This window comes from Odontesthes bonariensis, chromosome 14 (genome assembly GCF_027942865.1).
Source record: "Odontesthes bonariensis isolate fOdoBon6 chromosome 14, fOdoBon6.hap1, whole genome shotgun sequence".
In the NCBI taxonomy this organism is placed as follows: Eukaryota; Metazoa; Chordata; class Actinopteri; order Atheriniformes; family Atherinopsidae; genus Odontesthes; species Odontesthes bonariensis.
The window spans coordinates 9,907,771-9,925,984 of record NC_134519.1 but is presented as its reverse complement, the minus strand read 5'-3'; the positions used below and the strand labels follow the sequence as shown (position 1 = coordinate 9,925,984).

At 40.4% G+C, this 18,214-nt stretch overlaps 1 protein-coding gene across 2 annotated transcripts in view; it reads right to left on the bottom strand.

Annotated features, from left to right (window-relative positions):
• LOC142398674 (contactin-associated protein-like 4) overlaps positions 1-18,214 on the bottom strand; it is a 113,932-nt gene that overhangs the window by 19,913 nt on the left and 75,805 nt on the right. For both annotated transcript variants that reach the window (XM_075482773.1, XM_075482774.1), the window contains exons 12-18: positions 17,627-17,746; positions 15,288-15,488; positions 14,369-14,531; positions 13,121-13,248; positions 11,873-12,043; positions 8,741-8,959; positions 150-389 (exon numbers count right to left, since the gene is read on the bottom strand). In XM_075482773.1, coding sequence (XP_075338888.1) covers positions 150-389; positions 8,741-8,959; positions 11,873-12,043; positions 13,121-13,248; positions 14,369-14,531; positions 15,288-15,488; positions 17,627-17,746 — 1,242 coding nt within the window. The remainder of the gene's footprint in view (positions 1-149; positions 390-8,740; positions 8,960-11,872; positions 12,044-13,120; positions 13,249-14,368; positions 14,532-15,287; positions 15,489-17,626; positions 17,747-18,214) is intronic.

Genomic DNA, 18,214 nt, shown 5'->3' with positions numbered 1-18,214 from the left:
GTTTGCTTGTGTGTGTGTTTATCCATATTTGTCCAGAAGTTGGATAGCCAAACTATGCTTGTGTTTGAAGTGTTTGATTCTGGGTTCAAACAACACCTTTACGGCATGTTGGCAGTGTGCGTCTGAGACTTGCTGCATCACTAATGTACCTGAGCTGCAGAAGACTCCCGTGTACGCGCTCAGGCTGCAGTCGCAGTGGAAGCCGTTGGGTTTCTCCACACAGCGGCCCTGGTTCTGGCAGAGTGTGCCGTAGCTGTTGCAGTGACCGGGGCAGCCGGGTCGCACCCCGGGCGTGATCTTCGCCCTCTCCTCCAGGTCCAGAGTGACGCCGTTCAGCTGCAGGGAGCGAATGCAGCCCCGGAAGCCCTTCTGCCTCGACGCTGTGCCTCCTGACAAACAAAGAAAACATTTCTGTCTGATGGCGTAAAATACTCAACGTTATCTTTTTGTCACGTGAGCTGATGAATCTGCATTTTTTTTCTTCCTCTGTGGTTTTCTTTTTCTCCTCCTGTCATCTAAAACTGTTCGGTGCCACCTTGGATCCCCCAGAAGCTCCAACATGTCAACACTCTTATGAGACAGACACAATGAAACCTGTGAAAAGTAGAACGGTGATACAGGGACATAACGCCTGTCAGCTTTCTTTAACTCCATCTATGCAGCATTACCCCAGCTGCTGATTGGTCTTTGATGAATTTCTGTCTGTGAATCATCTCGTCATTTGAAGCAGGAAGGCGGATTTAATTCTTTTTCATGTGCAAGACATTTCTTTTTTTCTCTACCAACTTTATAATAGCAGCAGAAAACTGACAAAAACTTATAAGCTACCATTTCTCCAAAGATCACAAGTTGAAATTGCTGCTGTCTTCAGAATTTCATCAAAGCAGCACTTAGCTTTCAAGCAATAACTTTCTACCGTTCAGCAGCAAGAGCTTTGCATATAATTAAATCATAGATTCAACAACAGCAATGACTTTACAAAAACTTTCAAAATTATATGGAACCAGATGCATAGCAACAACACAGTAAGAATACTTAAAATTCATGTTTATTCTCAGACTTGAGCACAATAGTGCAGTCAGACAGGAGAATAAACCAGGCGAGGGACAGGCACACAAATGGTTTTAACCCGGAAGAAGTCCAAAAACACATCACATTAAACCATCCATCCATCCATCATCTTCCGCTGGTCCGGGGATCGGGTCGCGGGGGCAGCAGCTTGAGCAAAGAGACCCAGACGTCCCTGTCCCCGGCCACTTCCTCCAGCTCTTCCGGGGGGACCCCGAGGCGTTCCCAGGCCAGCCGAGAAACATAGTCTCTCCAACGTGTCCTGGGTCTTCCCCGGGGCCTCCTCCCAGTGGGACGGGCCCGGAACACCTCACCGGGGAGGCGTCCAGGAGGCATCCTAACCAGATGCCCGAGCCACCTCATCTGACTCCTCTCGATGAGGAGGAGCAGCGGTTCTACTCCGAGCCCCTCCCGGATGACCGAGCTTCTCACCCTATCTCTAAGGGAGAGCCCAGACACCCTGCGGAGGAAACTCATTTCGGCCGCATGTATTCGCGATCTCGTTCTTTCGGTCACTACCCACAGCTCGTGACCATAGGTGAGGGTAGGAACATAGATTGACCGGTAAATCGAGAGCTTCGCCTTCTGGCTCAGCTCCTTCTTCACCACGACGGGCCGGTGCAGAGCCCGCATCACTGCAGACGCCGCACCGATCCGTCTGTCAATCTCCTGTTCCATTCGTCCCTCACTCGTGAACAAGACCCCGAGATACTTGAACTCCTCCACTTGGGGAAGGATCTCATTCCCGACCCGGAGAGAGCATTCCACCCTTTTCCGGCCGAAGACCATGGTCTCAGATTTGGAGGTGCTGATGGTCATCCCAGCCGCTTCACACTCGGCTGCGAACCGCTCCAGTGAGAGCTGAAGGTCACGGTCTGACGACGCCAACAGAACCAAATCGTCCACAAAAAGCAGAGACCCGATTCTGAGGTCGCCAAACCAGACCCCCTCAACCCCCTGGCTGCGCCTAGAAATTCTGTCCATAAAAATTATGAACAGAATCGGTGACAAAGGGCAGCCCTGACGGAGTCCAACCCTCACAGGAAACATGTCCGACTTACTGCCGACAATGCGGACCAAACTCTGACACCGGTCATACAGAGACCGGACAGCCCATATCAAGGAGTCCGGCACTCCATACTCCCGGAGCACCCCCCACAAGAGTCCCCGAGGGACACGGTCGAACGCCATCTCCAAGTCCACAAAACACATGTAGACCGGTTGGGCGAACTCCCATGCTCCCTCCAGGATCCTGCGGAGGGTATAGAGCTGGTCCACTGTTCTACGGCCAGGACGAAAACCACACTGCACCTCCTGAATCCGAGATTCGACTATCCGGCGGATCCTCCTCTCCAGTACCCCCGAATAGACCTTACCAGGGAGGCTGAGGAGTGTGATCCCCCTATAGTTGGAACACACCCTCCGGTCCCCCTTTTTAAAGAGGGGGACAACCACCCCGATCTGCCAGTCCAGAGGCACTGCCCCCGATGTCCACGCGATGCTGCAGAGGCGTGTCAACCAAGACAGCTCTACAACATCCAGAGCTTTGAGGAACTCAGGACGGACCTCATCCACCCATTAAACACACACTACCACACATTAAACCCAATTTAGGAATTCACTCAGGGGAAAAAAAGATGGACACATGGCCACAAAGACAATCTGTTTGAAAAATAAAGAAATGAGCAGTCACATGGGACGGGGAATATGGGATTAACTGAACCCAGGTGAGGAAGGAAACAGGTGTGAAGGAAAAACAGACCGGATAAAAATTATGAATAAAGATAAAACAGGAAATCATTTTCTTTATAAATGTAATCCTGTTCTGTACAAAGTATTACTACAGAGTGGGAATTTCAGCAGGAAGATAAAATAAATAATTGTACCAAATGAAAAATCCAGATACCTGTAATTGTTTTTTTCAAGTTTTAATTTGACTTCTTTTTTGTATAATTAAATAATTACAGGTCACAGCAAACATGAAATTAAGTGGTATTAAACCTGATTGTGATATACAGATAATGAAGTATATTAAATACTAATATTTGAATATTGATAAAGATTTATTTTCAAAGTTTAAAGGCTGGACGACTACATCTTTACAGTTAATGAAAACATAAATATTCTTACATAATTCTCATCATGTAAAATAACAGCAAAGTGTATCTTTAAATACTTTTACAGTCACTCTTGTCTTATTAAGGTTTCTTTTTATTATTTAATTAAAAGACTATTTGATAAACTAAAACTTGTGAGTAAAATAAATTTGGTCCCATTTTCCATTTTACAATAACTCTAATTTACTGGGAGTAAAGTAATTATGCTAATTATCTATTAGTACCATTGCCTTGATTATCAGGCTGTGGCCAAAAAGGGTCATTTCAGTAAAAACTACAATAATTAACCACATGAGATCTATTTTTTAGAATAATCTGTCTTGTTGAAATATTTAAGTACCATCTGGGAAAATAAAGACCTAAAAGAATTCTGTATGGGCTGAAATTCCTGTCTTGTAGTATTTTTTTTGCAGGGTTTTGGAAATGATTTCAAACAAATGTATGAAAAAACATGACTTGTTCTGCTTGTTCTTAGAAAGTTGTTTTTGGTGTGAGAAGTGTAACCTTCAGAATGTGAACACTGTATAGCTAAAAGCTACACCTGCTCAGAAAGCACTTCAACCACTTCTGCAGAAATACAGCTTCAGTTCAAACAAGCACAACATCTCTCAACATCAATTGCAGACTGTGCCCGAAGCAGTCACCTCTGGGACTGTTAAGATCGTTTAGAAAAAGCATAATGAAGTGTTTGTGGAGGTAAGATCAAAGCGAAGATCAAAAAAAGCCAAAAGCAGAAACTCCACTGACCAAAGGAGCAACGGTGAGGCCTTCAGTGTCGGTGAGAATTTCAATTTCTTGTACAACCTCAGTTCTAACAGGACTATCAGAGTCTGTCTACATGAGATCATAGCGTGAGAGAGCCCTCTGTAACTGAGGCGTGAGAACAGGGGAGTGACTGGAAAAACAATTAGTGAAACAGAGATCAAAGAAGCCATCAAAGGCCCCGCATGTGGCTTCAAATGCAAATAAGCTCGACCTGGATGTTCAGAAAGAGCGAAAACTAAAAATTAGCTAAGGGAAGAAAAGTATTGAGTTGAGAGATCCAGCATCACAGTCTCCGTTCTGGGTGAAAAATGACAAATACAATCAGCACATTATAGATTATAGTAAATAGAGCTAGCTGGTGAATATTCAAAAGATTTACAGTGAAATTATTTGTCCTTTTTTCTGTACACTAGCTGTATTCAAGCTGCAGGGATGTACAGACACCAAAGTCTGTGTGTTTGTTCGGTTAATATTTGGTCTTTTTTTCTGCTTTGGAGCACCACAGATTCCTGGAAATTTGTGAAACCGACGTCAACTCAAGAGAAACTAAGAAAGCATCAGATGGCAGACACACAGCATAGTAGGAGAGGCTGCTTTCCTCACCCATGCTGTGCCGATACACCGGCGTGAAAACACGGAATGAACAAATACACCACTGGCTGCAAGAAGTGTAATTCACTTTTTCTGTGGCCAGTTTGGGCGAGATTGAACACATTCAGTGTGTGAATAATAAGTAAGTTCATAAGCAGCATCCATATTTTCCATGATATCAAACTGAGTAACGCAACCTTTATAACAATGAATTGTGCTGAATTTTACCTGCATGATGCTGATGCGCGCTCCAGTGGAGGTCACAGACCTTGCAATGATTTCTGCTCCAGTCACAGGCAAAAATACCACACATGCAACTTATGCAACTGCATTAGGACAATTACAGACATGTTAACTTATAGATGTGTAGAAAAGCAGAGCAACACTTCCCACAGCACACGTTGACAAAAAGTGGCAGAATACAGCAAAAGATCTCAGACAAAAGCTGTGAAGGAGTAAAAAAAAAAAAGACAGATGTCTGAGAGGTGAATCTTTAGGAAAGAATAGTCACCTCTGAACAGCTGAGAGCCAAAGGAAAGAGAAGTGGAACTTTTTGATTTGGCCTTAATTGATATAGACTGTCTATTTCACAGTACATCATAGACAGCTGTACTGTGAAAAAATTGTTCTCAACTGTGTCCTGCACAACTACTAAGCATGATTTTATCCGAAAGGCAGCAAACTCTCTGAAAGTATAAGCTGAGTATAAGCAAATGTCTGACATTTAATTAAAAAACACATTTTGAATAAACGTGTTGCAAATTGGCTTGTTGCCACAGTAACTCTGCAAATGCAGGGAAGAGAACATACGACATCTGGACCAGCCGGTATGATTAGATTAACAGAGATAAAGATGATTTGAGTTCGGGATAACAATGAGCATTTCGGGAAACCAAACTGAACTGATTACAACAGTTATTCTACAAAAGTGTCTGCAAAATTTTGATACACTCAAACCGATGCCAATGCAGCACAAATAACCAACGGCTTATCTATCCAAACCAGGCAATACAACAAGTAACATGCAATGAATGCATAAATCTTTCATCCCAAACTGCTGTGTGGGGAAATTTTACACCCAGTAATGGCAGTAAAGAAAGCGAGAAAGCTCCTCTATGCTGGATTATGATTTAACCAAAGCAGTCAAGAGTTACTGATCAAAACAATGCTATTTGCTGCCTTACTAATCAGTACGATGAATAATTAAGGCTACAATGTTTGTGTAAGTAAGGTATATAAATCTAAAGAAGGTAACTGTGAATCCTAACTAATTCATGAACCGTACGTAGCAATATGGTTTATTTATTCAAAAAAGGCACACAATAATTAGAAACCTACACAAAAGGAAACATTTTGGCCTATGAATTTAAGCATCCTTGGGTCCCGTAAAATTAGCAATTTCGATGCAGGCTATTATGGTTACGATGGGGAATTTGAGGGCAGGATTATCGTTCATGAATAAGATGTACGTCACCATTTAACGCGCACAGAAATGGTGATGTGGCTTATGATTGCAAACGTGCTGAGCTGAGCTGATATGAATGTTTATTTAAAGGAATGTAGCCGATGCGCCCAAAATTTTTCTAGAAAATAGAACAGATCATGTTGTTAATCTCAGGCAGAACAGGGAGGATGGAAATTCTTCCTAACAGCACGTCAAGGAAAGACCAGCCAGTAAAATCTCTTTAAAAACACATTTTCTTTCAGACACACACACAACCAGCAGACTTATCCCAGTGTACTGCGCTGATAATTGACAGATACACATGTGTTATTTTAGGCTGTTGGTATCAACCTGCTGGCTATCCTGAGTGGATTATAGATTTAACACTCTGAACAAATCAATATCCACCACCATTTCCCTGCTGCTGCCTCGTCCAATCTCACCGTTTAGTGTTTTGTTTCCCTTCTGTTTTGTGTTTTCTGATATGAAGCGACATGCATAATATTTACAGATTGATAAAACCTGATAATAAGTTATGGATTTTCATTATTTGTTTTCCCTGCAGATCCACCAACAAACTCGGGGAGTAAGAATTTGTACTGAAGAGCTCAACAGATGACATGAAAACAAACCCAGCTGATCAGCCTATGAGTTAAAAGTAAAATAAATGACAAATAACTTGTAAAACAGAATACATTATAGAAGTAGTTCTCTTCTGTCTAAAGTATTTCCCTATTTTCTTGAGTATGATGATACTAGCTCCAAAACAAATTGAGCTCAATAAATAGCTCATAGATCCTGATTTATCGGTAGCAACTGACCCAAGTGGACTTAGATCATATTTCTCTTTGAGGGAGTATTTTTAACAGTATTGATGAGATAAAAGTTAGTTATCCTGTGGAGGAAAAGCCACAGCTTTGCTTGCTCTGATTAAGACGAAAAAAATATGTAGGAAAGAGGCTTGTACACTGATAAGAACAACAGAACACCCCTATGTCTTCACAAAAGGGACTATTTGCTGCTTTATACAAGTTTAAAATGTCTTATCGTGGAACACACAGTGTAATTTATTTTAATATTATTATTGTTGTTAATAACTGTATGTTGTTTTTTTTTCTTTTTTTTTATTGTCAACTTTTATTGTATTTTATGTGCACTTCTTGTGAAGCACTTTGTGACCTTCATTGTCTGAGAAAGGTGCTATATAAATAAATATTACTTACTTACTTACTAATTAAATTATTGTCTGTGTCACAATACTTGAAAAGCCCAATTTGACTAAATTATGAACACACAAGCACTTGTGGTGGAAAATCAATACATGCATTGTCCTCGCTCAAAACATGGGAAATATTTGTATGTTTCTTATAAAAGTTTTCCATGACCTTCAGTTAGTGTCTCGACTCGGCAGCAAACTGTGTGAGCAGAGCATCTTCTCACACAGTGTTATCTTTCCCAGCTCATATGTTTAAAGACTTTCGGCAGCTGCAGCCCTTTGTCTCTAACTCTGCAGACTGCTATGATTTCTGTATGACTTACAGAGCTTTTCTTGAAAGAAATGAATAAAAAATACAACAAGATACACAAAGTGTGGTCGCAGACAACGTCAACTCTCTCTGAGTAAATTCAAATTAAAGCCTTCTAAGGACATTAGAAGCCAACTTTAAAGCCTGGTGGAGGGGGCATCAGGGTTTGGGCTTGCTTAGAAAAATAAATTATAGGAGAACCTCAGGGCAGCAAGCCATGAAGGATAAAAGTAATGACACAACACACACTAGTTAATGGACATTAGCATAACTGATAAAGAAGAAAATGAGCTTTGACCTAAGGCAGAGATACTCATTGTGCGGCTCCTCAAGCTTTAATTGGTGGCTCACACTCGCATAGAGTAGCTTATAACAATATGATAACAATAACAATATATTTTTTCAAATAACATACAGCGAATACTGCACAGAATTAAGTATTTTTATTATGTATTAATTAAGTCATAATGGTGTTTCCTAAAGGGGGCTCTGTTAAACCTGGCAACGCAGCCCGCTTAAACCACCGTCACACTTGACCGCAGTGCACGCTAGCTCCTTTAGCCAGCGAGATGCAGGCACAATGGATCGGTTTTTGATTAAAAAAGGGCAAAAACCAGCACAAAAACCATGCTCATCCTGAATGTCTCACTATGATTACAACAACAAACTACAAATACAACATGAAGAAAGTCAAGGACATGCATGCCAGCTTCTGCTCATCCCAGTATTAAGGTAAATGTGGTCTTAATTGAAAATGTATTGGCTGTGTTGTTCCTTTTTTTGTGGGATGTTTTATATGTAGAAATGCATATTTGCAAAAGGGGAACTTAGTATGTTGTCGTAAAAGTGGCTCTTCCCTTGATTTTGCTCTGCCAATGTGGCTCTTGTGAAAAAGTAGTAAGTAGAAAGTAGAAAAAATAGTCACTGTCCTAAGGTATCAGAACAACCCGGAGATACTGATGCACTGAAACAGATTGGTTGGAGGAGATGATGTTGAGTTCTTCATTGTGGATACAAATCTCAGCCACAAAACAGCTACAGTAAAGATGTGATGAAGGTTGTTTCCGCCACAAGTTCCGAACACAACTGTCAGTATGTGATTAGTATAACCAGCTTGTGGTTGTGGATTTCCTAATTTATTATTTTTTTTAAGGTTAGACCATATTTTAGGAGTAATCAAGGCACAAATTCCTGTCATCCCAAATGTTTGGAAAAACCTTGCTCCGTACCTATGAACAGCTGGCTGTTGAGCTGCAGGTGGAAGTGTCCGTCAGCAGGAGCCTCCTGGGTAGCAACAGGAAGATCATCCAGTCGAAGTGACGCCTCCTTGATGTTCCGCTCAGCTCGAACCCGATGCCACCGGTTGTTATTAAGTGGGACGTTCGACTCCACACGAACATCCAGCGGGCCGTTGCCAACATCGAAGGAGAAAACCACCTGAGTGGAGGCTTGATGAAAGAAAGGTGGAATAATATAGATTATAGGTAAAAGTGAGGGATGGTAAAAGAGCTATAATGTTGTGTTTCACCAGACATCTTAATGCGAGATCTGGATCACAAATCAAAGCTATGATGCTTAAAATAAAGTGACTCATTTAGTACCAGCCCCCCCCCCCCCCTTTTTTTTTTGATAAGCACTGAAAAAGTAACCCTTCTTCATAAATTTGCAAATTTGAGCATTAACTCATCATTTCATATGAATACAGTTGCAATGAAATAAGCATTTAATTAGTACAAACAGCCCACACTCACTGCATCTCAATTAATGAGGGTTGGACAACTCTGTTAAACCTCCCGGTGATTTTGTTTGAGAAGACAGGTGTTTCATGCCAAGTACAGCTGGAATCAATCCTCACTTATGTTTCCATAAAGCTCCCACAGCAAGTCTCAAGTCTGCCAATACCATGATTGAGAATAGAGACTGGAGCTTTAACAAGCCAGTGTTCGACACAAGTGTATGGAGACAAAGTGGGCAGACAGGGAGATGCAAGGCCCTCTGGAATGAAATTTAATTACTCTCACAACAAACACAACAAATACTAAAGCCAACATTGCCTCTAACTAAGCAGACTGGGAACAGTTCTCACAGCAAAACAAAAAAAAAAAAAACAGCTAAATGGGCCCGTGTAGTGATTACATGAAAAGTAAAGCAGTCTCATTCTTTCCAGGTTGCTAAAACGTTCTTTTTCTTGCTGATTTACGAGCAAACCTTAAGGTGCATTACTGTGTTGTTATGGTTGGACTTTCTTATTCTACCAACGGTGCATCTACTAAATTGAATGTGAGAAATTAGACTGAGATATAAAAAAAAAAAGTCACTGTCCTGATTTGGTTTGCGTTGCTTTAATGGTGTGAGATAGCCAATAGAAATTGAGCTAAGCTCATATTTATGTGCCATTGTGTTCAGACAAGCTACGCCACTATAAAACAGGTTAATCATAATCACATGTATTCCCATTAATTTATAGATGATCGAACGGCTTTTTAAATGCTTCCTCTTAGAGGAAAGCTTATCCATGTTTCTGATCTTATTAATACTTCACTAGGAGGAAAATTTAGTCATATTCAAATGGTCTATTAAGACCTATTACCACCAACCTTAATATTTCCTCTCAGATGAAAGTCTTTTAAAGATTTGTTATCATTCATTATATCAACCGTTCTGTTATTAGCTATATTTTTAAATGCCTCCTCTTAGAGGAAAGTTTATCCATGTTTGTTAGCTTTTGTTAGTTTACTCAAATGACCTGTTATAAGTAAAATTACCTGATTGATGTTCTGTATCTCTATATTTTGATGTTTTTATTTGTGTTGTAAAGCACTTTGGATCACCTTGTTGCTAAAAAGTGCTATATAAATACATTTCACTTCACTTCACATGAATAACATCTGAATGTGTGACAAATTAAATCGATCTTCCTTTGAAAATGCATCAGATTAACCACATTAAGTCAAGCTTCATATTTGTTCTTCATTTGAAACCCTTTGAGGGTCAACCACACAATAAAAGAACCTTATCCAATACAGAACTTTTCACTGTTACTTGGATGACTGGAGGTGGTAATATTTTGAGTTTTTATTGGAAATAAAAATGGAAGACCTCCACTGCTGCCTTCAGCAAGTTTTCCTCCTGCATCATAATTCAGCACCAGGGCCAGTTCCAGAGCTGCTGCAGCCCTGTTTCAGCACCATGGACAGCTTCTCAGTGCTGGATGTCTGTATTAACTCTCAGGCTGTCTGTCCCGCTCTATTTGTTTTCTCCACCGACGGGAAAAGATTTAAGAGAGCGCCGATGAAGCAAACCGCCATCCTTCATGTTTTGCTGGTGGAAGGTGGGGATGTATTGCTAAGGGAGCACAGAACAAGATGAAAAAATAACCCATCCTGCGATAACTTAATTTAGAAATTTGTTCTCTGCAACAGCTACAACGTTATAGAGCAATATAAGGCTGATGGAAACAGAGCAGCAGTATTCAGCGCTGGAAAAAAAAAAAAAAAAAAAAAACATGCTGACAATGATTTCCCAGAGGTGAGAGTTATGGGTTTATGTCCCTGTACTGGAATCTGTGTATCTCCCTTGAATGCCACAACTTTATTCCTAAATGCAAAACAAAAACAAACTAAAGAAAGAGCTTCATAATGCAACCATATATCACTTATTACTGAGGCCTCCATTCAAGCATCTAAATAAGAAACACCATTGCTGCCCATACTGTAAATGTGTGCCATAACCACGCAGGCTAAAGGGCACCTTGTTGGGTAATACAGCTATTGTCTAAATTACACAATCTATGGAAGGCTGAAAACCCACATCGAACACCCAGCTGCAATTCCATGGAACCCATAAGCCAAATAACACCCTGCTGGTGATTACTGTCATAATCTAAATGTCCTGCTGTTACGCCTGTAAATGTGTGCGTTGCACAAGAGAGAGAAATGAATGGGGGGCCAGGGCTATAAATGCCCAAGAGAGTTCATAAAATGAGTGTTAAGTTAAAAACGGGGGCACAAAACTACCTGCAGTAATTAGGAGCTCCATTTTATGGTTTTAATCATGTTAACAATTTTGTGCCGTGCGGTGCTTAAAATGCTGTGCATCATACGTTATTGGTGGGGGTGTATGACTGTGATGCAATTAGCTGTGTTGTGTGTGGGATGACAATCAGAAAGCAACACACGATTCAGTTTAAAGTAAAGTAAAATGTTGGAAACACACGAGAAGCAGTGGAGAAAAAAACATGTAAAAGAGATATTATGAGGAGGAGGTTTTCTTCTTCTGTGTAAAAACACTTTCATCCCAACACAAATGATAAAACAAGTTGTAAGAAGCAGCATGTAATACAATTTAGATCCATAACTCACAGCTCAGTTCGATCCGGATGAAGTCTTTGATGCCCAGGTTTTCCAGGAACACCCCAGAAGAGGCTGTGGTTTTAAATAGGAAGGAGATGTCTGCGCTCAGCTCTCCGTGGAAGGTGGGGAAGTGAAGGTATGATGTCTCCCTGTCGAAAAACGCCGCGTTCCAGAATTTTTCTGAAAAAACAGAAGAAAAAGTCAACTTCAAGAACTTTAAACCGAGAGCACAATTAAATCAAATGAGACAACCCGTTAAACTAAATAGATTTAACAAAAACGTTCCGTAATTTTTGTTGTGCTTCAACTAAAGTTAAAAAATCCAAGAGAAGTGAGCACATAACACCCATGTCTGCCTCTCCATCTTTTAGTATAATTCAGAGTGGACTGTACTCTGATACCTTTAAAGCACTTCCTGGCTGCTCAGTGTGTTATTTATCTGAAGCAAGGTGACAGAACATTTGCAGCCCACAGACCAATGAGCTCTTTAACAAATCTGACTCTTTCCTGATTTTGACTACTGGCTTCTAATAATTGATTATTTTCTTTAGTGCTTTCTTACCATTAATGGTTATCTTATATCATATACTTTTTATACTTGTACCAGTCTCAGTCCTTTTTATTTTTGCTCGGTTTGTTCGTTGTTGTTTTTAAATCATTTTATTACAGTTTTCTTTATTGTGTGAAGCACTGTATAATGTGATAAGAGAAGAAATATATGAATAAGCATTACTATAATCTCAATAAATCCCTTGAACAGGGCTTGACTGCTTGTTTCCTACTATTTATGTTGTTCATGTTAAGCTACCGATGTTTGGACCGATGTTATCTACTAAAAAGCTAAATAAGTTGCTAACTATTGCTTCCAAGGTCAAAGTCAACTTTATTTATGCAGCATATTTACAACAACTCCAGGTGCCAAAAGTGCTGAAAACAACAACATCCACAAAAAAAAATACAATAAAAACTGAATAAAATGAGGAAATTTGTAATTGTTAAACTCAACTGCATTTAAAAGCCAGCGCAAAGAAGTGGGTCTCAAGTAGGGGCATCTTAAAAACAATTAATTAAAATCTAAACTGGATCCTGAAACTAACAGGGAAGGGAAACAAGCCCGGGAGTGACGTGTCATATGATCTCCTCCCAGTCAATGTATTTCCAATGTTCTAATGTATTACTTTGCATGTGTGTATATATCTGATGACTAATTGCAGAAAAGAGTGTAACCAAGCAACTGAAATATTCAAGATAACTCACTGTCTCCATGACAACGGAGTGGTCCCACCCTGTAGGCCGCCTCTGACCCCGACCTCTTAATGTCACCGAGCACCAGAGACCTGACCGGTAGGCTCTCTTTATGGGTGAGCAGGCCTGAGTCCTCAGTCCTGGAGAAGAAAAGAATCAAAGAGACAAACAAGGAGACAGAAAAAGGATGGCAAAGATAAAGAAACCCATACAATAAATTTAAAAAAAAAGGGTGAAGAGAAAAACATTTCAAAACATATTGATTTTATTCAAAGATTGATTGTTGTTTGGGTTTTAAAATAACATCCCTCTGTGACATGAGGTGAGCGGCTGATGCAAACATTGCAGTGTGTATCTGTCAGGGACCAGATTACAGCCATCCTCCCAGTCAAAACTCCATCCCTGACAGTTTTTTTTTCCTCCAAATAAGACGCAGCCTGCCTGTTTCCACCCACATTCAGCTTCATGCCGTCTTGCAGAGGAAAGTTGTGCATAAAAATACAACCAGGACTGAAAGCGAAGAGTGTGTGCAGGTCTGAAATGTGCAGCAGCAGCTCCAGTCTGTTAAAATAAAGTTGCTGGTGCACAAACAGTTTGGAGTGAACCATTAAGGTCAGCTTACAACATGAACAACTAACCCTAACCCCATTTCTAATTATTTTTCTATGCTCAATTCGTCCGATTTGGTGTTTGCTAAACTGCTGAAGCTATAAGTAAACCAGTGCTGGTCAAGCATGTGTGGTATCCTGCAGTCTGAGGTTTACCTAAGATTGGAATTGAAATAAATTGTGTTACAGTGCACTTTGTCAAACTGTTGTATCAACAGTCACTTACAGTTGTCTCTAAGTGTGCTTAAAAGGTGAAAGTTACAGCTTTAAACAAGTTACCTCTCATTTATTCCATGAGGAGTGGGGCTCAAAACCAAGAAACAAAGTAAAACTACTTTATTAACCTCAAATTAAACTGATTTTCCTTATTTCTCATCACTTCTGCTTTGAATTACTAGAAATTTTCAGGAATAAAAGAAGATCATTCTGTCATTTCTGAAACAAACATTCTATTACCCAGCAGTTTGTGGTAATGGTTTAATGTACTTATAATGTGTGTACTGACTGCTTTGATCGCTACATATCAAAGCAGAGCATCCGTTCATTTTCTTCATCCACTTCATCCTGTTCAGGGTCATGGAAGGGTGGAGTAACTGGACACTTTAAAAACAAACTAATACATGTATTTATCTATATAAGTCGAGGTCTGTACCACTCCGTGCGGTCGGCGTCACAGTTGCAGTAGTGCTGCGGGTCCACGCAGTCGCCCTCCAGGCCGCAGGCGCACTGCTGGCTGCCGGGATAAGCTCCTCCCCAGTAAGTCTGGACACGACCGGGACCGGGACCTCCAAGCCACCAGCTGAACGGAGAGCCCTCTGAAACACACACCAACAAACACAACCTTCGCTTTCACTGATTTAATCTACTTCACCATCATGCAGAGTCTGCATATATTCATCAACACATTGTCTTCCCAAATGAAGCGTTGCTATGGCAACGGCTTCTGTTTCCAGATCCCTTTGAAGTCATGATCATGTTTACTTTGAATAAGCAAGATTCGGTTCATTATTATAATTAATGACCTGCAAGTCGATGGCAAAGAACATTTAAAAGAAAATCAACATGTTTGGACTTAATTCTCAAGTCTAACAGATGGAGAAGTTTAACCTAACTGCACAATTCATTAGTCACCTTGTTGGTAAACAGGAAGAAAATCCTCAGATGCCAATTAAGTTTGCTGGAATGAGCATAACAATCTATTTGTTTTTTATCTGGTGGAGCAGCAAAGTGTGGAGATAAAGAGAGTTGGATTGATTTCTCCGGAGGTTTTTTATGTACAGAATGAGATATGTCTCATGATTCTCGGATTGTGTGATTCAGTAGTTACAGTTTGTGTAAATCACCAGCAATGAAACTAAATAGAACATTTCATTACACTGAAGATGATCATTCCTTTTTCTCTTGCTTAGTGCGAGTAAATCTCTTTCTACTGAAGGTGAAGCCCAAAGAGATGTTTTTGGTTAAAAGGCGACGGTTCAAATTGGTAAACATTTCCTGCTTTGTCTGTTTTTTTCATGGGAAAAACCCCGGATAAATGGACCAGGCTGAAAAAAAGGAAACAAAAGCTTCACCTGGAGTGTTGAGGAGGCGGGATTTCCTGCAGTGGTAGGACAGTTCCTGTTCACAATGCGCCGACTGGCTGATGGCGGCCAAAAGTTGTGCCTCTTCTGACGAGTAGCCGAAGCGGACCGAGTACTGCTCGACACCGGGAGACGGTCGAAGTCTGGTCAGCTCGCTGTTGTTGTGCTTGATCACCATCCATGTGTTCTTTTCTGTGAGGAGACGGATAAAAACAAGACTATGTGATAGTGATGCTGCGCTCTGATTATGGTGCTGATACTTTGTTTTCTCCGTTTAACTTCAAAGAGTGACGTTTCTACTTTTTCTACTGTGCAAATTAGTGTTCTTCCGATACCAAAATTTTGACTTTGATACGATACCTGCCATAAATACCTCGATACTCGATACTGAACCGATACCACGGCGAAAATCTAAAAAAAATCTGGAAAAGAGATGAATAATGGTCCAGCTCGGTCTCACTATGGTTTAATTTTCAGCAGCTTGCTCCTTTCCTGCTGTTTGAGCAAATTACTACAGAGCAAGTATGAGCACAATCTCTTCTGTTAGCATATTGGCTTTTGCTTAACAAGCATGTGTTAAGCAAAAGCCAATATCTGTCCAATATCAACGTTTGAACAGTGAACACATTCATGACTGACTTACACCTTTAAAATACTATTTTATTTTAAACAAAACAAAACATGCCACTACATGGTATATGCCATTACACTATGGTGGACAAACGTACATCAGAGAATTGCAGTGAAGTATTTCAACATTTACACTCAGAATAAATAATTAGAAAAATATAATTGCCAAAATAAATAGCTACTGAACATGCTTTAACAAAAATAAAATTATTGCTTTCCTCATGAACAATGAAATCCCAAATACACTCTCTCTCAACCTCTGAACTTCTGCAATATGTCACTTATTTGAAATGTCCATCGAGAAATAATTATTAACAAAATGGCATACATGCCATGACATTACCAGAACTGATAGAATATTAAATAGCGTTTGCAAGATATGCTTAAGTCAACATTACTAGCGTGAACAACATGCCCTTTCATAAACTAACAACCAACACTAGTGCAAATATTACAAAGTTTGAAGAAAATTAGAAGATAAAAAAGAAATGGACTCCCATAAAACGTCTTGTTATTTATTTATTAACAAAGTTCTAAATGGTTCAACCATTGTTAATAAATCGATCCAATTTCTTACAGCTGTCATCAGGTTGCTTTTTGTGTGGACGTCTTTCAAATGTGCGGAAACAACTGCAGGTTACACCGCACCTGATGGCTCAATCTGCATCAGGCTTTCACCCTCTTGATTTTTGTGTTTGTGTGTATTGTTTTTGTAGCAGGTTAACTGCAGTCGAATTGGCAGGCAAAAATTGACACAAACTTGAGAAATGTGAACATTTGCTGTTGTTTTGCCATCCCTGTCAACCTTTTCCACTGGAAAAAGTATGGAAGCAGGGGGCTCGTGTCTCAGAGTGTGACTCAGGACCTTTTACACTCATCCAAGCGTCTCACATGTAATTTCGAACAAGAAACTGAGCCCTCCATATTCTTTTTTTCCCCGTTAGTGCTGATGTAACCTGCTGCTGAGCTGAAGCATTTTCAGTTTCATCAGCTTGGGACTCTCTCTCAGCACATATTATGTATATGGACAAAATGGAATGAATATATTGATTTTTATATCAGTAAATTTGGGGGATTTTGGGTCTCCAGTTCCTAGAATTAGGATTTTTGATGCCTGAGCCCGGAGCAGCGTGCAAGTAACTTTCTTTCAATATTTCTGCGAACAAAACCAAATTCATTAAGAATCTTCACGTTTCAAAAGAGACACTAAATGAGAGGCTTCGCCATCCACTGGTCCAACCTCTCTGACGGTCATGTGCCTGAATGCTCTGGTTCAAATGTTTAGGGAAGCACAATAATGTTTGCAAGATGACACTTTATAATTATTCTACATACTTTTAAAAATGGCTGTACATAAAGGAAGGTGACAGCCAAAGGGAGGATGAGTAAATAAGAAGGGGCAAATAGATTGAAAAAACAACACCAGAATCAGTGCTATTCGTTTTCTTACTCTGATTTAAACCAGTAAGTTTTTGACACAGGTCGACAGAATGATGTATATTCTGTTCAACATCATAATGATACAGACAGGACAATGCACCAAGGCAGAATCAGCCTTTCTTAAAGGGCTGTTGAGGATAAAGTGGATCAGAGCTTGATGAGAGGAGCATTATCATTTGCAATTATGTAAATTGTAATCATGGAAATCACTGAGCGATGATGGGTGGAAGAAGAGGAGAAACAGAGTGTGCATGCGTCACCTGTCATGTTGCAGAGGACCAGCTGCGGCCTGATCGGTCCGCTGCCGTCAGCGTCGATATAAAAATACCCCGACGTGTCGCCGTTGTGTTTGTACGCCTCGCAGGACTGTTCGTACACAGCTGGGAGGAAAACAATGAGATCAGCGTCAGACAGGAGCTGTGAGGGGGATGAAGACCACAGACTGTGGAGGATCATGGGTGCTGCTTCATGTGTATGTAACAGCACTGAATCAATGTGTCACAGTGGAGAAAATAATCTGAGGTTTTACTTCAACAGCAGAGTCCATAAACAACAGCTTGCTGAAACTGACTGAGACAGTAAACAGGAACACAGACTCAGTAAATAAAACTTTATCAGACTTTTATCAAGCCTGCCTTTTCTTCTCTGCCTCCACGCGTCTTCAGCCCATCGGCTCGAATCTATACCATAAAGGTGACACACTTTGCTCACGTGTTTCTTAAATTCTTTTTCTTAAACCCAGAAAAAGATCTGTCACTCGTCCTGCTCCCCAGGGCTGTTATATAATCATAAAAACTCTCCAGTTCTCAGTGTTGAGGACAGCTAGTATGTTTATCTGGTTGATTTCT